This window comes from Pantherophis guttatus, chromosome 5 (genome assembly GCF_059756535.1).
Source record: "Pantherophis guttatus breed Tessera chromosome 5, ASM5975653v1, whole genome shotgun sequence".
Taxonomy (NCBI): domain Eukaryota; kingdom Metazoa; phylum Chordata; class Lepidosauria; order Squamata; family Colubridae; genus Pantherophis; species Pantherophis guttatus.
In genome coordinates this window covers 74,851,161-74,875,456 of record NC_142067.1, presented here as the reverse complement: position 1 = coordinate 74,875,456, position 24,296 = coordinate 74,851,161, and the positions used below count along the sequence as shown (strand labels likewise).

General features: G+C 39.3%; 1 protein-coding gene across 1 annotated transcript in view; it reads left to right on the top strand.

Annotated features, from left to right (window-relative positions):
* EIF2S3 (eukaryotic translation initiation factor 2 subunit gamma) overlaps positions 1-24,296 on the top strand; it is a 39,344-nt gene that overhangs the window by 684 nt on the left and 14,364 nt on the right. The window contains exons 2-6 of the mRNA XM_034433178.3: positions 7,192-7,255; positions 15,582-15,709; positions 15,822-15,943; positions 22,575-22,669; positions 23,836-23,994. Coding sequence (XP_034289069.1) covers positions 7,192-7,255; positions 15,582-15,709; positions 15,822-15,943; positions 22,575-22,669; positions 23,836-23,994 — 568 coding nt within the window. The remainder of the gene's footprint in view (positions 1-7,191; positions 7,256-15,581; positions 15,710-15,821; positions 15,944-22,574; positions 22,670-23,835; positions 23,995-24,296) is intronic.

The window sequence follows — 24,296 nt, the reverse complement described above, 5'->3', positions numbered from 1 at the left end:
ATAAAGTTAGAATGGTAGTACATTCCCAACCCACACCTGGCCTTAAGTATACCAGTAGTAGCTGCGATCTTCAATGCTACTAATGATAATTATGAAAAATTGTCAGCATGGTTTTCATTTCATTTTGGAAATATATATTTACTTAGCATTTGACAATAAATTGGGTAAAAGTCTTTGAGTAAGGATGCATTAACTCATTACCCATTGCAACAAACACATTTAAATTGTCGTGTACTAAAATATATTCAAAAATCTATAATATTCTTATTATGATGAAATTGAATAAAATTTGCAATGATAATTTGTTGAAATGACATAAAACTCATTCAGTTATATTTTATTTTGATTTATTTTGATTTATTTATTTTGATTTATTTATTTTATTTTGAATTTATATCCAGCTCAACTCACTGTTAGCAACTCTGGGCTGCCTATAAATTTAATAAATCAGTATTTTTATAATATGGATAGCCCTCAGCTTAAGACCATTCATTCTCTTTTGAAGTTACAATGGTGTGAAAAGAAGGGATTTATGACCAGTTGTCAAAGTCTGATAATACTTTCTGATAAGCGGTTTGGGGTAATGAAAGAACAGTTTTGCAAAGCACTGTTAAAACCAAACCAGCTTCATTGTGATAGGGTTTCACATTGTAACTAATCAGATTTTATTTGTAGATCATTGAACAAGTTGGTAGGTTTTACATTAATTGAATCTTGAACCAGATACTATAAGCTACAAACATTAGGCTTATATGCTAAATGAAACACATTATAATAAAGCATGGTGTAAGGAATGTCTCTTAATCTGTGAAATAATAAAGCATAGTTTAAGGAATTGCCTCTTAATTACTTGCAAGAGCTGTTACCATCTTTAAAAGAGAAGCTAGCTGTCATTGGTCTTGTTGGAAAAGTAAAACAAGCTGTGGCTTTCATTGCATAGTGTGATTTTGATTTTTTTTTTAGATATTTGTGGCATATAAAATTGTTTGGAATTCTTACACAGAGAGAATATGCTACCCAGTTACATTGCATGTTTGGCAGTGTGATGTATTTGTTGTTTGCAACTGTGGTTGTGATCTTATGATAAATAAGTAAGCTTTTTCCACTTTTCCTCCTTGAAAAATAGGACTATGTTAATTTTACATAAGGAACTTGTTAGGATAAATATAAAGAAACACTAGCTCTTTGTTTTTTCCAAAAACTATATACTTTAATTGATTCATTTTTAAACATACATAAAATAGTGTAAAATAAAAACAATTTACAGTGTAGAAAAACAAAAGCAAAGAAAAACTTTACACAAGAAAATAATACGCAGAAGACACAAACTGTAATTAAAATTATATCCCAACTAATTTTGTAAATCTTTAAAATAAAAACTCAACATTAAAAGCTTTTTAATATTGACCAAGCCTGTTCAAAAGGGTTTCCAAAGGGAAAGATAGGTCATTTTCCTGATTAACCACATACAATTTTCTCAAAAGTTGGTAACAACTCTGAAATTCCATTCTTTATGTCTTGAATTATAGTATTTTCCCATCTTCTAAGGATATTTCTTTTGTTATTATTAGAGCACAAAATTCATCTTTGTTCTAAACATATTAAATTCCAAAAAGTTGGCATGTATTCAGTATACACATGGTATCTTTAAAAAACAATTTTCTCAATATTTCTGTCAATGTATAAATTTTTTACAATGCCAATGCAAAAGACCCATTCTGAAAGATTATAGATGTTGTCCAGTAGATATGAAAAACAATATTTTGATAAAATAAATTCAATTTTGAATCACAGGACATCAATTTGAGGACTTTGTATTGTGCACAAGCTTTATAGCTAATTATCATGTTTATAGGATAATTATAAGATAAGATAAAATGTTTTATGACACACAGCATAATTTATATAACTACTTTTTAAACATTATTTCAAACCACATTTTAAAAAAAACTCATCGCACTAAAAACAGTGGAGGGAAAAGTGGTATATTAGAATTCAATTTTATTTGGTTGCAAAATAATCTTAAACTATGTGTAGAATTCTTAGAGCAAGTATCTAAAGCATGGTGGATTTGATTTAAATCAAACTGATTTAAATCACGATTTAAATCACTAGTCAGTAAGGCTTGATTTAAATCATAGTTTTCTACATAAAGACTAATTCTTGCTGATATAACTTTAATATGCAAGTAGATGAAGATTTTTAGAATAACAACTTTTCATATTAGTTTTTTTTATCCCCGTTTAGTAGGTTAATCATTCATATTTGGACAACTTTTCTGTTGTACTTAGGAAGGAGAAAAATAATCATTACCTTAATAATAACAATTTAAATAGATTTATTCAACTGAAACAATAACATTACAGCATATGTTATTTGCTTAAACAAACATCTATGTTTGTTAACTAATTTGGCTAAACAAAATATATATATTTTAAGAAACTTAGACTGTCAGCCCAGCCTACACATGAAAAACTTAAATACTGTCCTCTGTAGCTCACTCGTCATCTTCATCTTCTTCTTTGTTCATAATCTGGGAAAAAAAACAAGCTTTCCTGCTTTATCGGGTCCCAAACGATTTCTCAATTTAGAATGAATGAGTCCAAAGGAAGAGAATATTCTTTCAACACCTGCAGAAGAAGCTACTGCTGTTAAAAATGAAATCATTACTTGAACAGTCTCTAAATCCAAGTGCTTAAGTGACTTCCACCAGTTCACTGGTGTGACTTTCTTTAAAATATCTTCAGCAAACATATATTTCTTGAATGGTTCCCCCTTAGCTTTGAAGTTTATTATAGTTGGCATTACAGATGGATGATTGCTGGATACCCATGTCATAGCTAACTCCTCTTCCTCAGCACTTAGGTTTTGACCCTGATACTGGATATTGACAATATTTGCCAAAAAATGAACTGGAGACAGTACTTGTCCCATTCGTTTTTTTAATGCTTGTAATTTAATTCTGTCCATGTATAGTTCTGTTTTTAAGTGTTCACTCAGTTCCTTCCAAATTTCAACAGCATCAGCAATAAAACAGCTATTTTTCTGTATTTTGTTTAAAGCTTCAGAGATGGGTTTCAGGATGCTCAGCATATGTTCAACATTTCTCTTAAGCCCAATGTTGAGGATTTTGGCTGTGACAGTGCCATCTATTTTATCTCGATTTTCTTCACAAACTGTCATCAGAATAGGCCAGTTCTTGATATACTGCTCAAAACAGTCCATCACAGAGTTCCATCTAACATCTTGTGGGAGCGTTAGCTTGGTTCCACCCATCCTTTTCAGAGCTGCTGCAGCAAAATGATTGGTACGGAAGTATTTAGCAATTTCAACAACATTAGTCTTTATTTCTGGAACACTTAAGTCTTTGGCTAAGAGGTGCAGCAAATGAGCACTGCAACCATATGTTATTAGCTTTGTATTCCCTTCCTGCTCTTCTAAATTTCTTCTCATCTTGGATACATTTGCAGCATTGTCTGTGACCAAACTGCGTACTAGACATTTGAATTTTTGTTCACATGTTATTATAGCTTTTACTGCTACTTCTTGTAAGTATTCTGCTGTGTGTGCATTTCCTGATGTATCAATTGTTTGTGCAAGGAAGACTTTCCCTTCTTCTATTGTTATACAAGCACATACAATAGGATCATTGCGGACATTACTCCACCCATCAATACTTAGGTTAACAATTCTACCCTCCAGAGCTGTTGCACATTGCTCCATTTCTCTGTCATACATTTTATCCAGCAGTTTCCCTGCAACATCTGCTCTGCTGGGTGGACTGTATCGTGGTCTCGGTGACTGAACCATATTAATGAAATGTGGGTTCTCAGTCAGACGGAAAGAAGAGTTCGTTGCATAAACAAACTGGGCATTTTTTTCATCAATTAACTCTTCTTCTAATCTGCTAGTTTTTAATCACAAACTTATCTATGGTGGTTCCAGGAGGGAAGGGTTTTTTCTTTCTTTTAGGTGATAGTGATATGTGGCTGTGGGTGTCTGATGATGATGATGCTAATGAAGCACTATCCTGGATGTATAACTCTGAAACTGTAGAACAGGAGGATGGTGATCTTGAAGGTGGATAGTTTCCAGAATCCATGAATTCCCCTAAACAAAATAATAATAATAATAATAATAATAATAATAATAATAATAATAATAATAATTTTATTTCTATACCGCCCTTCTCCCGAAGGACTCAGGGCGGTGTACAGCCAATTTAAAAACACAAGACACAACAATAATTAAAAATTAAGATAATTAAATAGATTTGGCCGATTTAAAACCCCAAAAATTAAAATACCCCAATTTAAAATTATTATATTGACAGCCCTGCCTGGCGGAACAACAGGGTCTTCAGTGCGCAGCGGAACACCCGGAGGTCGGAGATCTTACGTATTTCCGGGGGCAGTTCATTCCACAGGGTTGGGGCTCCCACAGAGAAGGCCCTCCCCCTGGGTGTCGCCAGCCGACATAACTTGGCTGATGGCACCCGGAGGAGACCCTCTCTGTGGGAACGGACTGGTCGGTGGGAGGCTATTGGTGGCAGAAGACGGTCTCGAAGGTATCCGGGTCCTGTGCCATGGAGCGCTTTAAAGGTGGTAACCAACACCTTGAATCGCACCCGGAAGACCACTGGGAGCCAGTGCAGCTCGCGCAGGAGGGGTGTCACGTGGGCACAACGAGGTGCGCCCATAACCACCCGCGCGGCCGCATTCTGGACCAGCTGGAGCCTCCGAGTGCTCTTCAAGGGGAGCCCCATGTAGAGAGCATTACAATAGTCCAGCCGGGAGGTGACAAGGGCATGAGTGACCGTGCGCAAGGTGTCCCGGTCCAGAAAGGGCTGCAACTGGTGGATCAGGCGAACCTGATAAAAGGCCCCCCTGGCCACGGCCGTCATATGCTCTTCTAAAGACAGCCGTGCGTCCAGGAGGACACCCAGATTGCGAGCCCTCTCTGTGGGGGGCAAAGATTCACCCCCAATAGTCAGCGATGGCACCTGCTGACTATATCGGGACGCCGGTAGCCACAGCCACTCGGTCTTGGAAGGGTTGACTCTGAGCCTGTTCCTCCCCATCCAGACCCGCACGGCCTCCAGGCAGCGAGACATCACATCAAGGGCATCGTTGGGGTGGTCTGGGGTGGAGATGTACAGCTGAGTATCATCAGCGTACAGGTGACACTTCACCCCAAAACCACGGATGATCTCACCCAGCGGCTTCACATAAATGTTGAACAGAAGAGGCGAGAGGACCGACCCTTGTGGCACTCCCCATGCGAGATGCCTCGAGGTCGACCTCTGCCCCCCTGCCAACACGAACTGCGAGCGGCCGGAGAGGAAGGAAGAGAACCACCGCAAAACGGTGCCCCCTACTCCTAACCCCTTCAACCGCTGAAGCATGATACCATGGTCGATGGTATCAAAAGCCGCTGAGAGATCTAATAGGACTAGGACAGAGGAGCAACCCCTGTCCCGGGCCCTCCAGAGATCATCCACCAACGCGACCAATGCCGTTTCTGTGCTGTGCCCCTGCCTGAAGCCCGACTGGTACGGGTCTAGATAGATAGCTTCATCCAGGTGCCTGGGCAGTTGTCATGCCACCACACTCTCAACAACCTTCGCCACAAAACGAAGGTTGGAGACCGGACGATAGTTAACTAATTCAGCCGGGTCCAGGGAAGGCTTCTTGAGGAGGGGCCTCACCACCACCTCTTTCAAGGCAGCGGGAAAGGCACCCTCACTCAGAGAAGCAGTTATAATCCCCTGGAGCCAGCCTCGTGTAACTTCCCGGGAGGCCAGTACCAACCAGGAGGGACACGGGTCCAATAAACATGTGGCGGCACTAATCCTACCCAGAACCCTGTCCACATCCTCGGGAGCCACAGGATCAAACTCCTCCCAGATAATATTCTCAAGACCTACCCTCGTCTCATCCCATGCTGTTATTTTATTGTTTATACAATTTCTGCTTATTGTACACAGCACTGCCCCAAAACGAACATTTGCTTTTCTTCATAACTGTACCAAATGACAGTAACATGCAGTAATAATAAGAAATATAATTTTGCTCAAACATGACAGTTCAAGGCAGTCTTTAGAAATATGATTCAATAAAAATGTTTACCAACCTGAAGATCCTTCCTGTTCAAATGTGTTTCTTTGGTCATCTTCATCACAGCACTTCTCATGATGTTGCTTCATTCGGGCCACCAGGCCTTGCATTTCTTTCTTGCAGTGTTTGCAGTTTGTACAGATGCCTGCCTTACCGATAGGTAAAGGAACTTCATTAAAATATTGCCAAACTGGGTCTCTTTTACGGCCTGCTGCCATTATAGGTTTTTTCCTCCAAGGAAAGAATGTGATAAACCAGGTCATACACACAAAAAGATCCAAAGACTTGTCTGTCTGTGGCTGTGCAGTATTGTGCTCAGAAAGTTTCACTTTCATTTTGTACTGCTTGTCTGCTTGCCCCTTCCTCCTCACACTTAGTTTCACTTTCTTCTTGTGCAGATCTATTCCACTCCAAACAATCAGAAAAATATTATTTCCATTCTATTCACTGAACTTCTTGAAACTTAGCACTGAAGGGGTTGATTCTGTATTCATAGGTTTGTAGAACAATAGGATTAAGGTGTTTTTCTCAACTCTGTTCATGTTATAACATTTTTGCTGTGAAGAAGAGGCATGTGATCTCTGCTGAGTCAAATTCAGTTTTGAGAACTGCAAAAGTAAACCAAGCATCTGTGATAATATCTTGTAGGCAGAGAAACTGCCCAATAATTTTATAAAAACTTCTGGAAGAGCATGACATTGTGAATGGATTAATGGAATTTATTTACCAAAAAAATTAAACATATACAGCCTTATTCTACATAATTAAAAAACTAATCTTTATTTCATGATGGAATAACCTCTGGATGGTAATATATTTTCCTCAAAAAGCATTTTATTTAAAAAAATCCAATTTAAATTAAAAAAAAATCCAATTTAAATAAAAAAAATCTGATTTTTTTGATTTTTTAAAAAAAATCATTTATTTTTATCCACCCTGATCTAAAGTACAATTTTACTTGAATAGTAAAACCTGGTCTTGGGACTTCTGCTTTTTTACATGGAAACAACAAAAAATCCTTTATGCATTTTGATCTTTAATGCTCTGGAATTCACTAATAATCTGTTCTTTGCAGGATGTTACAAAATTAACCCCTCTGTCACCAGAAGTCATCAGTAGACAAGCTACAATTAATATAGGTAAGAATATAACAAATTATAGCTAGAAGTTGCTGAGTGGTATTAATTGCGTACTATTCATTGTGCAATGCCTCAATAGGAGCTGTTAGAAAATACTATATGACTTCCAGGCGTGACATCACTGGCGACTACAGCTAAGGTGGATCGCTCCTGGTCCCTTAGCTGGATTTTACCCGCCGAGCGGCGTGAATTGGCCACTGCCCACCTCATTGGGGTGGGTATAGAAGAGGGGAAGCTCTAGCGAGCCAACTGAAGTGCAATCGGGGGTTTGTGAAGGGAAATCCCTCCTTGGGATGCCAGCAGAAGAAGAGGGCTCCAGATGGTAGCCCCGAAGCCAGGCTCGCGCCCAGTGGAAGAAGATTTGCCCACACCACAGAGATAAGTGAAGCGGAGGAACCAATGCTGGGATCGGACTGCTTGGAGAGGTATGTGTACAAGGGAAAGCCGATGAGAGGGAGCGTGGGAGGCTCCATTGAAAGCGGCAAATCGACTGACAGGCTGGAGTGATTAAGCGGCGGCAGAAGCTGTACTTGTTAAGATTGCCTTTTGAGAAGATCGGCGTGGGTGTTTTCAAGAGTGCTGTGATTGAAGTGTTTTGTGGAAAATCCTGGGACTTTCTATATTCTTGAATCAGACTTAGCTGGACTTACCTGGGCTTGATAGTGAGTAAGGAGCCATTGTAACTTGCATTTTTGAGTTTCTCCGGAAGTGCTGAATAGTAAGAACTTCGCTGTGACAAGAGGTAGGAAGAGCTGATCTAACTGAAACTGAGGCAATAGCACCACCTTGTGGTGGCTTGGAAATTTACTGTGCAAGAAAAGAGGGGAAAGTTTTTTGTTTTTTTTTTTGGCTGATTCACTTTCAGACATTGCACTCAATTTCTGGTTCTTGGGGATTGAATTGAGTAAAAAATTGGATTTCTGGCTCTTGACTCTGAAACTACTTTGTAATCCTTTTGGATAAAGAGCCAATGCATGCAAGAGTGGGGTAGGCGGTGGAAGCTTGCAATTATGTCAATAGTGACGAAGAAGAAAGTCTTAACCCTTTCAATGGTGCCTACCCACACGGCCACATCTCCAGCACTAAGAGGATTGGCAGATGATGTAAGACTCCCGGAAAAGGGGGTCGGAGGACAGGAACTTCAAAATATGCTAGATGATACAAAACACTATTACAAAGAATCAGGAACAGACAATGAAAAAGTTTGAAGATGTGCAGGAGGAAATGGCAAGTATCAAACAGGAAATCATGCACATCCACTCAAAATATGAGGAAGTTCAAGAAATATTAGTGGCTCATGAACAAAGATTTGACCGAGTAGAAACAAAAGTGGAAAAATCAGAGAATAAAATGGACAGATGCAAGTAAATTGAGAATTGGAAGGGGAGATAATTCATTTGGAGATGGATCGTGCTGCCTTCTATCTTAGATTTCAGAATGTGACGGAAGCAAAAGACGAGCAATGAAGATATAATCGGGGAAATAGTAGCTGGTGCGCTTGGCAGAGAGAAGGAATTGGTACAGAGTGGTATAGACGAGGTCTACCGAGTCTATACAAATTATACCAGGCGGAGTAAATTACCTCGTGAAATACACGTCCGATTTAGTAAAAAATCGTTAAGAGAAGAATTATATCAGAGCACTAGGGATCAAAGGATTACTTATAAGGACTGAGAAATTGTGATATTAAAGCAGCTCCCGCGACGTGTTCGTGAGCAAAGACAGAAATACCCGTTCTTGACAGAACAATTAAGGAAATATAGGGTTCCTTATCGGTGGTTGCTCCCAGAGGGATTGATGATGACGCGGCAGGAAAAGAGAGTGAAGATTGAGAACTTTCGAGATGCACACGATTTCTATGAAAACCAGTTTAATGCAAGCGAACCCGGTAATGAAGAAGAACTGGAACAAAAGAATTGCGAGAACCAGAAGAGTGACAGAACGGAAAAGGGCGGGAAACTGAAAGAGACAACGAAAGGAGGAAAGAGTGATATAAGTGAAGATAAAATCCCAGGAACCCGACGAGAAACAAGACAAACAACAAAAGCGAAAGCCACAGCGAAGTGTGGAAATTTGATTTCGATTAATATTAATGGACTAAATGCTCCAATAAAACGAAATAGGATCTTTTCAAAATTACAAAAATTAAAAACTGGTATAATATGTCTCCAGGAGGTCCACATTAGGAAGAAACACATGGATATATTAAGATGTTCACGATTGGGTGAGTTATACGTATCTCTGGCGAACCAAAAGAAGCGGGGTGTGGCAATTTATGTTCAAACTTATATAGAATCTAAAAAAATATACTCAGATGAAGAGGGAAGATTGTTAATGGTCGAAGTAACAATGTATGGTAGACGTATCTTGCTGGTGGGTATTTACGCCCCTAATAGTAATCTAAGGAAGTTCTATAAAAGAGTATATAAAAAATTGGTAGAATTAGAATATGAACATATTTGTATTATGGGGGATTTTAATGCTATAATGGATAGAGAGAAGGATTATAAATCTGAAAAAGTGGGGGGGGAGTGAAAAAGAAAGGTAGGAAGACATTGCCGGCAATTTGGAACCAATTAAGGGAAGAATTTGGACTACAGGATATGTGGCGGAACTTTTATCCGACAAGGGAACAGTTTACCTTTTTCTCTCCCAGGCATAAATCATGGTCCCGCATTGATATGATATGGATGTCATTGGAATTAGGAGAAATGGTACGGGAGGTTGAAATTTTAGGGAATGATTGGGCAGATCACAACCCTTTAATGCTTGCCTGGAAAGGAGAGCGCAGCAGAGGACGATGGATGATGAGGGCAGAATTGTGCAAGGATAAGGATTTTGTGGAGTTGTTAAAACAGGAGCTGGCTCTTTTCTTCCAGGAAAATAGACGAGAGGATACATCTTTACAAATAATATGGGACACGGCTAAGGCAGTGGTGAGAGGGGTCGTGATTAAATATATGGCCAAAAAATGGAAGGAAGATAAGCAGGAAAGACTAGAGTGGGCAGACAAGTTGGAGAAATGGAAATGAGATTACAAAAGGAACCAACAGATAAGATAGTGAAAGAAGCAAGAGGATTGGCGAGGCACCATATGAATTTATTGGACCAAGCTGAGTTAGTGCAAAAAATCAGGAGAGCAAAGCAAAAATATTTTGAATATGCCAATAAAGCGGGAAGATGGTTGTCAAGCAGATTGAAAAAGAAACTAGAAAGCAGAAAGATTAAATGGTTAAGGGATAAATCGGGTCATTTAGTGGCCAGTACTGGGGGAAAAAAAGAAGTGGCTTATGAATTTTTTCAGGAGTTATATCAAAGAGAAGACACTAGTCGAAAGCAATTCAGTTTCCTAGAGAATTTGCCAGGGGTACCAGATCAGATGATATGCTAAACAGAAATATCTCAGAGGGGAAAATAGAGGAAAGTCTGAAAAAACAGAAGAGTGGTAAAACCCCTGGAACAGATGGACTGCCTGTAGAGGTGTATAATGTAATTTGGGAAGTGATCGGGACCCACTTGCGTGATGTCTTTAACGAAGTGCTGAATGATGGACGAATACCAAAGTCTTGGGAAGAGATGGATATCTCTCTCCTTCCTAAGGAAGGGGCCGATACGACCTATATTAAGAATTATAGACCAATAGCCTTGCTCAATGCTGATTATAAATTGTTTGCATCCATCCTAACAAAAAGACTACAAGTTTTTTAAAATCAGTTCGTACATAGAGACCAGAATGGTTTCTTACCACATAGATTGTTGAGAGATAATCTGAGAGTGCTATTAAATGCTCTTAAGTATTATGAACACCATTCAGACAAACAGATGGCACTTCTCTTTTTAGATGCTTATAAAGCATTTGACAGCATGAGTTGGGAATTTATGTTATCCCAGCTTCGTAAAATGGAATTTGGCGAAAAGTTTACACAGGCGATACAAACAATTTACTCTTCCCAGGTGGCATGGGTTTTAATTAATGGGGAAAAAACAAAGGAGGTTATAATCAGTAGGGGTACGAGACAAGGTTGCCCGCTTTCCCCGCTTTTATTTATTCTGACACTGGAACCTCTCCTCAGGAAAATTAGGAATAACCCAGCAATTAAAGGACTTAAAGTACGAAGGCAGGAATTTAAAATACAGGCATTCGCGGACGACCTTGTCTTCATTGTAGAAGACCCTCTACAGTTGGGCCCAGAGTTGATAGAGATGATAGAAGAATATGGTAGAGAGGCTGGGTTAAAAATGAATAAGGATAAAACCAAGATATTGGTAAAAAATATTCCAAAAATGCAGAAGGATATATTAGAATCTAGATTGGATGTTCAAATTGTAAATAAAATTAAATATCTAGGAATTTGGCTAACAGCCAGGTGCTCTACAATTAAGGAAGATAATTTTGTTAAATTATATGATCAGACTGTAAGAGACCTGGAGAATTGGAAAAATTTACAATTGTCTTTGATGGGACAGATAGCAGCAATTAAGACACATGTTTTGCCTAAATGGCTATTTTTATCTCAATCAGCTCCCGCGAGGCTAGATAAAAGGTTTTTTAAAGGTCTGGATCGAGTCGTGCTGAAATTTATTTGGCAGGGGAAAAGGCCTAGGGTAAAGCTCAAAATGCTACAAGAACATAGAAGGGGGGGGCTTTGGCCTCTCCTCCTGGGAACTATATTATCGAGCTTCACTGCTAGCCTAGATGAAGGATTGGGTGTTATTGAAGAGGAGGTCTTTATTAGATTTAGAAGGGCACGGCCTATAACACGGCTGGAATGCACTGTTAGGCAGAGAGAAAGCGCAACAGTATTTAAAGTATAAAAGTATTTTAAGAGATATTACCTAAGGCGAATATTACTGGAAACCTGGAATATATTTAGAGGAAAATTCTATACTAAGATTCTAACCTGGTTCTCATAGAAGCGACGACATACCCAACAGCTCTTAAAACAGGATAAAATTTTTAGATATAAAGATCTTGTGGATGCTCAAAGGATATTAAGAGCTAGGGGAGATTTGGCTGACAAAGGAATCAGGCTAGATTGGTGGATCTACGCTACAGTTCAATCTCGTTACAGGAGAGAGAGATAATTATGGGATATATGTGATGGAACAGAGTTTTGATAAAATATTATTGGGAGAGGACCATAAATACATAACCAAAATATATGCACAATTGCTTGAGCAAATGATAGGAGAGGAGGTTGTAAAAGATACCATGATTGCCTGGGGGAGGAATTTTGGATACTCGATTCCTTTAGAAAAATGGCAACAAATGTGGGGGGGAAATATTAAAATGACTACGGCAATGTCTTTCAAGGAAAATGCATATAAAATGTTGAATAGGTGGCACCTCCCACCAGCAAGAATTGCTAAAATGTTTCCGGGTGCATCAGAGTTATGTGGGAAAACCAAAGGCACGTATTTCCATCAATGGTGGACTTGTATAATGGCAAAGAAGTATTGGAGAAGGATTAGGAATTGGATTAAGGAAATTACTAATGTGGACCTCCAATGGAAACCTGAGATATATTTACTAGGTATTCGCCCAGAGGGGCTGAGTAAGAAAAAATGGTATCTCACTCTACATATTTTAGTTGCAGCTAGAATAGCGTTCGCCCAACCGTGGAAAGAAAAAGAGATACCAGCTAGTGCCCAAATTATAAATAAAGTATTAGAGTGCGCTGAGGTGGACAGAATGACATATATGTTGAAAGAAAAAGATGATTCTGCATTTTTTTAAAGTTGGGACAGTTGGTATTGATGGTTGAATAAAAGGATTGAGATGAAGTGAGGGCCTAAGTCAATATGAGGAGAGATATATTTATCTGGATTGAAAGATAATTGTATGAAAACCATATTTGGGGATTTTTTACTTTATTCTGTGTTGTGGGCATAATTATTTATTAATGAAGGCAGGAATATTATCTGCCGGGATAGACGTGTTTGTATATTTAGTGTTATGAATGGGGGAGGGAGGGAGGGGAATGTTTTTGTTTTTATGTATAATCAATGTTTTTGTCTTATGTGGATTTTAACTTGGAAAAATTAATAAAATTTATTTTTTAAAAAAAGAAAAAGAAAATACTATATGTTTTTATTCATTTGTTTATTTAAAGTTTAACCTAAAATGTGAGCCTATAAGACATAAGTGCATGTACTATAGCTCTGTAGGTACCCTCTATATTGTTTAGTTCAGGAATGTCAAACTCGTGTTGTCACGTTGTCATGGTGACATATCACAACTTTTTTTTTCTTTACTAAAACAGGAGTGATGCATCTGGCCCGCGGGCTACAAGTTTGACACCCTGGTTTAGTTGGATCACAAATCATAATTCCACTGGTTGTTTTTAATCAGTTATAATCTGAGTTGATATAAGTATCTGTTAGTAGAGGTTTTACATAAAACTTTTTGAAACTTCTTTTTTCTAGGACGGGGTCTTCAAACTTTTTAAATAAGGGGCCAATTCACGGTCCTTCATACTGTTGGGGGGCTGGACCGGCTGGGTGGGCGTGGCTAGGCGGTCAAGTGACTGGGTGGGCATGGCCAATTTAGCACTCCATTAAACAATACACACAAATTAAACTTTAATTTGTTTTGCTCCTGGGGGTGTTTTATTTGCATGTTCCTCTTTTGGTCGACTTTTCTTTTTACTAGATCATTTTTTAAGTTGTTTAAGAGTCTAGTGGTCCACTTCAGGAAACTCAGTTTGCAGCAATTCTTCTCAGCCCCCAGGAGCTTACAATCAACAAGTCTCTCTTTCTCTATCTCTCTCTGTCTATCTCTCTCTCTCATTCCCTCTGTCTACTGGAGGCAGGGGAGGTAAAAAACAGGGTGTGCGAACGCCCCAAGAGGCCTCGGTGTGCCCTTTTTTGGCCTGCAGAGTGCTACTGGAGGTGGGGGAGGCCAAAAACGGGCCTGTTTTTGCTGGCAGTAACACTCTGCCGGTCAAAAATGGGGTGAGCAGAGGCCTCCCGGGATGTCCACATGCCCCATTTTTTGCCTCCCCCGCCTCCAGTAGCACATTGCAGGCCAAAAATGGGGCGTGCAGAGACCTCCCGGGGCATCCATGTGCCTCGTTTTGGGCCTCCCCTGACCTCCAGTAGCACTCTGCAGGCCGAAAATGGGGTGTGCGGAAGCTTCCTGGGATGTCCGTGCACCATGTTTTTGGCCTCCCTCCGCCTCCAGTAGCACTCTGCAGGCCAAAACTGTTGGCCTTACCTTCCAGTTCCAGCCCGTGGAGCTCACGAAGGTAAGTTGTGCGCTCGCCCGAAGGGAGCAGGCCAGTAGGTGGGCGGGGCTATGTGGGCGGGGCCACCTCATGGTCCTGCTTGGGCCGGATCAATGGCTTCGGCGGGCTGTATCCGGGCCGTAGTTTGAGGACCCCTGTTCTAGGATGTATAATGTTTTATGGCTTGACTTTGTTCAGTTTCTTTAATTCACTATCTAAATAGTCTGGAATTCATTTTAATTTGTAAGTCTAAATGGTTTCCATCATCACAACTTCCCCCCCAAAGAGTTATAATTTGATTCCTGCATTGTATTGCATTTTCAGTAGGAATCTTCATTTGATTTCTATCTTTTCTATACCTTTCTGGTCCTTTCTTTGAACTTCTAAGAAATGTCTTAGTCTCGGTGTGTGGTGTGTGTGTGTGTATGTTTGTGTGTGTGTGTCAGGGAGAGAGGAAGAGAAGAGAAAATTCATCTCATTCCATGCTCTGTTCTAGTTAATCTTGCTACACTGAAAATAATTCAATTATATGGAGCACAGTCTGTATGGAAAGGAAGATTGGATTCAAATGATCATCATATTATAGAACTGATGTTGCCTCAAGTATATTTAAAAGGAAGTTAATTGTAAATAAACGTATTGCTGACAGTATTAAATCAGGCCATCAGTTTATGTTGCTCACTGAAATATTTTTCCATGAATGCATGTAATATAATAAGAGTAGTTTCAGAATTACTAGATTAGTATATTAAATGATATATCTTCTTTTTGTTCCTAATTGCAGTTCTTACATAAAATTCTGCTCTGTAAAATGTTTTATGTTAATATTGCTACAGCTAGACTTGAAGTACAATGAAGTCCTATAATGTTTTGTTGTTATTAAATCATTTAATTTGGTTAATATCTCAGTTGCTATGGAAAGGCAATATTTTGTATCGTTCTAGTTCTGTTGTCCATTACAATACAAGAAAAATGAGTTGAGTTTTTCATAACATTAATAACATTAATATATTCAATATTTAAATAGATGTTCATAAAATTCATTCACTTCTTAGATAATTTTTATGAAATTAATAACAATTTTTGCTTTTAAAATCTAGGTACAATTGGCCATGTAGCTCATGGAAAATCAACAGTAGTAAAAGCCATTTCTGGAGTTCACACAGTCAGATTCAAAAATGAACTGGAAAGAAATATCACTATCAAGCTGGGCTATGCCAATGCTAAGGTTTGTCACTACTTTACATCTAATCAAATAAAAAGTTTTTATTTGAGCCATCATCTTGTTTTATCTAAATTCAGCTGATCGCTGGTAAAGACTTACTGTCTTTTCTCTGCAGATTTACAAGCTTGATGATCCAAATTGTTCTCGACCAGAATGTTACCGATCCTGTGGGAGCAGTACACCTGATGAATTCCCTACAGATATTCCTGGGACCAAAGGCAATTTTAAATTAGTCAGGTGACAAGTCTAGTTCAACATGATTTGTTTTTTTATACATAAATTTTGTGTGAAATTATATGTAAATAAGTAGGCATAGTTAAACTTTGATTTCACTAGAAGACTTTTTTTCAAAACTTTTCAAAAACTTTTGCTGATTATGATAGACCCCTTCAAACAAATATAATTTCAGAATGACTGTATCATATAGGAATCATGAGAAAAATGAAATTAACATTTAATGACTATAATGTATTTAATCATATAATATTCCAACACACTCCATGAGTTCAATAGGACCAAAAATGTTTTGTTGCTGATTTTCATTTGTTATTTTTAGTGATTAGACATGGAATCAGTGTGTTGATAATCTTAACTGAACATTTCCATAAATTCCTTTGTGTTTTGTTTATTTGTAATTATGTTATATATCTCAAGTCATTAATGTTTATATTTGAAACAAAACATATATTAGAAAAAAATTAAAATATATTTATATATTCCCTAGACCAGTGATGGCTAACCTTTTTGCCATCGCGTGCCAAAAGCGGGAGGAGTGGGGGGGGGTCGGGTGCGCATGTGCCCACACCCATAATTCAAAGTGCCCCGTGAGTGCGCTTGTGACCCCCCCGCCCCACGCTTTTGGCATGCGATGGCATGGTGGGCCCATTTTTCACCCTCCCCAGGTTCCAGAGGCTTTCTTGGAGCCAGGTGAGGGTGAAAACTGCCTTCCCCACCCCTCCGGAGGCTAGAAACGGCCCATTTGCCAACTTCTGGTGGGCCCAGAAGGCCCGAAAATCAGCTGGCCTGCATGCGCACTGGAGCTGAGCTAGGGCAACGCTCACATGCCCACCGATATGGCTCCGCGTGCCACTGGTTTGCCATCATGGTCCTAGACAATACAAATCGGTTTTATTAAACTCATAAAATATGTTAATACATGGCACAGGGGGAAAAAAGGGCGTGTGTACATCACACACACATGCACATGCACACAAAACATAGTGCAATATGTTAGTTAAAAACAAGTTAATTAAAATGTTACGAAAAATTAAATCTTTGAAAGCTGTTGTCTATTAGAATCTTTTTTTAATCAAGTTTTATTGATTCTCCCACCCTCCACCCCCATTCACCCGCATATTTTATGAACAGAGTATTGGTCATATCATATCTTATACAACTTATCATATCCAAATACATTTTACTTAGGTACAATTTCTGCCAAAATCTTCTTTTTCCTTGTTTTTTAATCATATCTTAATATTTCTAGCTGTCTATCTAGACCCGCTCCAGTCCGGCTTCCGGCCTGGGCACAGCACGGAAACGGCATTGGTCGCGTTGGTGGATGACCTCTGGAGGGCTCGGGATAGGGGTTGTTTCTCTATCCTGGTCCTGTTAGATCTCTCAGAGGCTTTTGATACCATCGACCATGGTATCATGTTGCACCGGTTGAAGGGGCTGGGGGTGGGGGGCACCGTTCTGCGGTGGTTCTCCTACCTCTCTGACCGGTCGCAATCCGTGTTGACGGCAGCGGTCGACCCCGAGGCGCCTTGTTTGTGGGGTGCCACAAGGGTCAATCCTCTCGCCCCTTCTGTTCAACATTTATGTAAAGCCGCTGGGTGAGATCATTCGTGGCTTTGGGGTGGAGTTCCATCAGTACGCTGACGACACTCAGCTGTACATCTCCAGCCCAGGCCACCCCAACGATGCCCTTGAAGTGATGTCCCAGTGCCTGGAGGCCGTACGGGCCTGGATGGGGAGAAACAGGCTCCGACTCAACCCTTCCAAGACCGAGTGGCTGTGGCTTCCGGCGTCCCGATATAGCCAGCTGGTGCCATCGCTAGCTATTGGGGGCGAATCACTGGCCCCCACGGAGAGGGCTCGCAACTTAGGCGTCCTCCTGGATGCAAGGCTGTCTTTAGAAGAGCATATGACGGCCATGGCCAGGGGGGCTTTTTATCAGGTTCGCCTGATACGCCAGTTGCATCCCTTTCTGGATCGGGACTCCCTACACACGGTCACTCAAGCACTCGTCACTTCCCGCCTGGACTACTGCAATGCTCTCTACATGGGGCTCCCCTTGGGGTGCACCCGGAGACTGCAGTTGGTCCAGAATGCGGCCGCGCGGGGGATTATGGGAGCGACGGGGCGCTCACCTATAACACCTCTCCTGCGCGAACTGCACTGGCTTCCTGTGGTCTTCTGGGTGCGCTTCAAGGTGTTGGTGACCACCTTTAAAGTGCTCCATGGCTTAGGGCCGTATTTGTGAGACTGCCTTCTGCCGCCAATAGCCTCCCACCGACCGGTTCGTTCGCACAGAGAGGGCCTCCTCAGGGTGCCGTCGGCCAGACAGTGCCGGCGGGCGACCCCCAGGGGGAGAGCCTTCTCTGTGGCAGCACCTGCCCTCTGGAATGACCTGCCCCCTGAGATACGCACGATATCAGACCTCCGGACTTTTCGTCGGGCCCTGAAAACGCACTTATTCCATCTAGCCGGGCTGGCTTGATCCCATCCTCTCAGTTTTTAATTGAATTCGGTTTTAATTGGGTTGTCATAAATCCGGGTCAAAATTATTTAATTGTTTTTTAAAATGTTTTTAAATTTTATATGCTATGTTTTATCCTGGCAGTACACCACCCTGAGTCCCGCAGGAGAAGGGCGGTATAGAAATAAAATAAAATAAATAAATAAAAATAAATTTCTATGCTTATTTATATAAACAACATCTTCATTCACCCTCAAGTTCTAATTTCTCTACTTTTACTCATATTTATTCTCTTTTCTTTTTTTAATTCATTCTTTATCCTAATACATTTAAACGTGTTCGGGTTGCCTTTCTTCCATTTCATCTGTTTTATTGTACAGCAATCTTTCTTCTCATTCTCTTCCGTCTCCCTCCCTTCTTTTATCCTTCCTACTTCCTTCTTTCCTCCTCTCCTACTCCTTCTCTACTTCCCCTTTCTTTCTCCCACTCCTCCTCTCTTTCTCCCTATCTTTCTCTCTATTTTATATTAAACAGCATATTTCTTCTTTTTTGTTTCTTACCCACATTTCATTTCATCCTTACTTATATCCCTTTTACAATAATTATATATTTCTTCTAAATTACTTTTTATATACAATTTCTACTACTAATATCCTTCTCTTAAATCAACATTAATTTCCTTTCTGCTATCCCCTTTTAACCATTTTCTTTTAATCTCTCCACAATTCCATTTCTTGATATTTTCCTCCCTTTCTCCCATTCTCTTATCTTCTTCTTTTTCTTATATCTCCCTTTCTGCCTCCTTTCTCTAATTTTTACTCCTTTAATTTTCCCTCTCAATATTTTCCCATTTCCTTCTCTTCTTTTTTGAGAGATATTCCCCCTATCCATTTTTATTCTCTCACTGTCAATTCCAGTGTAATCATCTATATCTTTATTTTCAATTATTTCCTTTTCAATATTGTCTTCTTGCTTCTCTAGCTTCTCATTCATATTTTCTCTTTCCTTTTTTTACATTCTAACCAGTCCTCTGCTTCTTTATTTCCCTTAAAAGCTTCTTTTATCTTTTTGAAACATCTCCCTTAGTTTCTCATACTCATCCTCCCAATTTTCCATGTTATCAATTTAAAGGGCAAGGATTTTAAAATTTGTTACTTTTGTTTGCATATAATTCAAATTCAAGTCCATATAATGTCTCTTTTTTCTTTCCAAATAGTGTCCAATTCAAATATTCATTTAAACCAGTGGTTCTCAACCTGGGGGTCGCGACCCCTTTGGGGGTCAAATGGCCATTTTACAGGGGTCGCCAAAGCCCTCTCTCGCCCCCCCACACCTTCACTCACCCTCACTCTCTGCTCTGTTGGATCGCCGGCCGTTCGCTTACCCCCAATCTATTGCTGCCTCCGGAATCCCAGCTGATGGCTAGAAGAAAAAAAACTCTTTAAATTCTTGCTGCGGGGCTTCAAAGGGCCGCCCTATAGCCAGTGGTGCAGCCCAACCGTTTGTTAAATTGCTGGCTTGCCCCGCCCCTCCGCACCACTATTTATTGCCAACAAATAGTGGTGGGCGAGGGGCGGGCGAGCCAGCAATTTAACAAATGGTTCAGTGTTTTTTTGTAATTTTATTGGCCCGCGGAGCTTCAGCATAGGCTAATTAGCCCTTGATTAGATCGGCTCCCGACTCTCAGCTGATTTGTCTCAGCTGTTTTGCTCAGGGCTCTGCTGCTTCCTTGCAAAGAGTCCTGGAGCAGATTTTTTTTCCCCTAGCTATCCTGAAAAACGAAACTGAAACTGCTTTGCTGTTGCTGCAACGTTTGAAAATTAGGCAGGCAGATTTCTTTTCTTTTTCCTCACCAAAAAAGGTAGGTGCAAACGATGGGAAATTAAGGGAAAAAGAGGAGAGTTCAAGATTTTAAAACACACACAAAAAAAAGCTCTATTTAACTAGGGAATTGTAATAATTGAGATACTATTAATTGTATATTTCTGAAAGCAGAAATGGTTAAGTTGTGGTTTGGAGGAATATATGGGGGAAATTATTTGGTTTATTATTATTGGTAAATATAATTAATTGATTTGTAAGAAATTGGATTGCATGGAAATAATTGGAATATTCTTGTTCATATTGATTAATATACAAAAAAGATAGTTATATAACTAATTGATTTATATTAAAATGTTGAATTTGTATTAAACAACTAATATTACATAATTAACCAATGTGAGGATGGATATAAAATTATATGACAATGGGAAGGGGTATAATATAGAATAGAAGGGAAGAATTGAATTTGATTAAGATTAGAGATGAGGATGAAGGGTAATATTGGTTTTTTACAAAAATAGATGAGGAATAAATATGGCAAAAAGGAAATATAGAAATTGTAAATTTAATTGAAATGACTAAACACTGTTTAAATTTGTGAACCGGCCAAATACTCTGTTCAAAGAAAATACATTGTATGTTTGTATGTGTGTTTCTAATTATTGTTATTTATTCATATTTGTTCTCTTTTATTCTTTAAAGTTTAACAATTCATTCTTTATCTTAATATCTTTATATTTGTTTGGGGTTGGTTTTCTTCCCTTTCATCTTTTTTATTGTACAGCAATCTTTCTCCTCAAACCTACCACCTCTCTCTTTTCTTTCCTTCTTCCTTTCTCTTCCCCCCCTCTTCTTCTCCTCCCTACTTCCTCTTCCTTTCTCCTTCTCCTCCTCTCTTCCTCCCTCTCTTACCCTCCCTCCTACTCTAATTTCCCTTCCCTTCCTTCATCCCTCTCTATTGCTGTATCCTTTTATGCATATGGACTACTCAGAGGGCTGAAAAAGTTATTTCTGACTGGTCCTCGCACTTTTGACCAGTCCTCGAACTTATGACTGTCCTCACATTTTGCGTTTTTGCCCTGTCTTGTCACCATGGTGAAGAGAAGCAGTTGTGAAATGAGTGACATGGCTGTTAAGAATGCTGCACGGGCATAAATATGAGGATGGTCATAAGTGTGAGGACCAGTCAAAAGTGCGAGGACCTGTCAGAAATGACTTTTTTCAGCTCTCTGAGTAGTCCCTATACACATAGCCATGGCCATCCGGTCACATGACCAGCTAGCCACGCCCACCCAGTCACATGACCTCCAAGCCACGCCCACAAAATAAGCCACGCCTACAGAACCAGTAGTAAAAAAAATTTAGAACCCACCCCTAGTTGGGGGTCACCACAACATGAGGAACTGTATTAAAGGGTCGCGGGAAGGTTGAGAACCACTGATTTAAACCATTCCAGTTTCAGTCTTTGTTCTTTCTACTTCTTTTGAAATCGTGCTCCAGTTGTTTAAACAAACACTCCTTCAGTATTTTCCCACGGTGGTCTAAATAAACTTAGTGCAATGCTTTCTTTTCATCAGTAGATGTCTTTCTCCTATTCACAAATCCCCTGACAACAAAGTATTAATTGTAAATCCACAAAAATAGTTACTTCCTCTTCTTCAAATTAAGTCCTTTTGTTGTTTAAAGAATACTTCTCTGTTTTCTTTTTCTTATCTTATTTTTAATTTCTTCCAAGTCCAGTTTTAAATCCAGGTGGAAGGTTCTTTTTAGGGCTTTAGTTATAAAGTTCCTCTTTTTTTTCCACTTGAATTCCCGAGTGCCAATTAGCCGCTAATTACGCGTTGGGACTTCTTTCAAGCTTTAAAAAAAATTTTTTTCTTCTTACCTGTGAGTTGGCCAATCACTCACCCGGTAACAATACTCTGTTCAATCTCCGCTCCTGCTCAGATCTTAGTCTGGTTGCCCCAGTTTGTAGTGGCCGTAACGGCTGCCTCCCTCACCGCCGGGTCAAAAAGCTGCCTCCAACTTTCTGAGGAACTTGCCTGTTCCTCTTGGCCTTCTGAGGCGCCTCTCTCTCTCCCCTGTCCCTCCAAGACAGTTCCGGTCCGAAGACTCCCCAACAGCGGTTTGTCTGGCTGGGTTTTTGCGAAGCTCATCGGAGCTTCGCTATTTCCCATTCAGTATCGCCACAACACTTCCGGTTCCCTCGTCTATTAGAATCTTGTAGTCTCTCAAGATACATCTTTTTTCCACATTTATTATAATATGTCAAAATTCATGTAATACTTTTTTGAGGAACTATTATTTATGGTTATTCTTTTTTTCCCTTTCCTTATATTATAGACATGTCTCTTTCGTGGATTGTCCTGGCCATGACATTTTGATGGCTACTATGTTGAATGGAGCAGCTGTCATGGATGCAGCTTTACTGTTAATAGGTAATTATTAGTGTAGGAGTTTGATATTGCAATAGATCCATGACATTATTGTGGCTAAAGAATTTTACTGTTAATATCATGCTTTCAAGTTACATTATGTCATGTTATGCTGGAGAAGGAAACACTCTGGAAGGATGCATTTTTAAAAATATAGTGGAAAGTAGCTATTGGGAAAAGAGGGCAGGGAAATGAGTGACCACCAGTAGAGAAAGCCAAATAATTCTCATTCCATTATTTTTCTTAGCAATAACTAAGAAGATTCAAGCACTGCTTTGTAATCATCAAATGTATTGCCTGATTGAATTTAATAAAATTTTAAAGCAAGTTAATATATTATGTGCTACTTTCTCTGCTGGAAAAATCGGTAGTTTCTACATCTCCTTTTCCATATAAACCTATGTTCCAATTAACTTGTCATTCCTGAACAAGAAAAGGCAAAGAGAATGGTGTCAGAAGTATGCATTTAGATCATGGAGAGCTGCACACCTCATATTCCATTCAAACACAGAGAAGTATAGGCTTCTGGAGTCACATTCTGTGCATGCTGATTATTGTTCTGCTCTCAATCTCCTGAAATAAGGATACGGAGCTTCTCTTCTACTAAGTTATAGAATAGACATAAAATTAGTGGCTGACATTAGCAGATACTAAAGTAGGCTTCCTGCTATCTCTGCTTCAGAAAGAAAGTGAAATTCACAGCAGTGTGAGATAGATAGAAATCCTTTGCCAGATCTCTTTCTAGATACTGCACTGACTAGTTTATAGTGAATGTATTCAGTCAATTTCACATCCAATACATTTTCTCTCTTTTTTGTCACATGCACACAGATATGTTAGCATTGAAACATAGGGGTTTACAGAAGTAAGGTTGTGTTAGTGTTCATATTGCTATAAGGATACCAGTACATTTCCTGGATTACATAATCAATTAGAGACACAAACTTCACAACCTTGTAAACAAGGTTTCATTAATTATAATCCTTATTGTAATACAAACTATATTTACTCATTACACGAAATTCACATGTACAGTTTCACTCTCAGGTGTTCTAATTACCCCTAATTATAATTTACAGAAGGATTAGTATCCTGTATTTTAACCTTTTGTTAAGAAGTTGATCAGTGTTCTATATTCTGTTGTAAACATTGTTTTTCTGTTATTCCAGCTGGCAATGAATCATGTCCTCAGCCGCAGACCTCAGAACACTTAGCTGCTATTGAAATTATGAAACTGAAACACATTCTAATTCTACAGAATAAAATTGATTTGGTCAAAGAGAGCCAAGCCAAAGAACAATATGAACAAATTCTAGCATTTGTGCAAGGTGAGTTTCCAGGTCAAAATCGAGAAGTCTCTCTTTGTTTACTACAAGCCAACTTTTTGTCTTGCTTCACAAACAGTTTATTTTCAGTTATTGCCATATCAAATTTGTCAAACTAATTTTGCAAATGTATTAGCTAATTTTAGTAAATTTATCCAAGATCAGAACTCCAAAGCAAGCAAGCAAAAAGTGACTAAAGGTTAAATGGGGAAATCTCGTAAAGAAACCAAGTCAAATTCCAGTAAATTCTTCATAGCAAAGACCCTGACAAAGTGAGAGTCAAACCAGACCCTCATATATCAAGA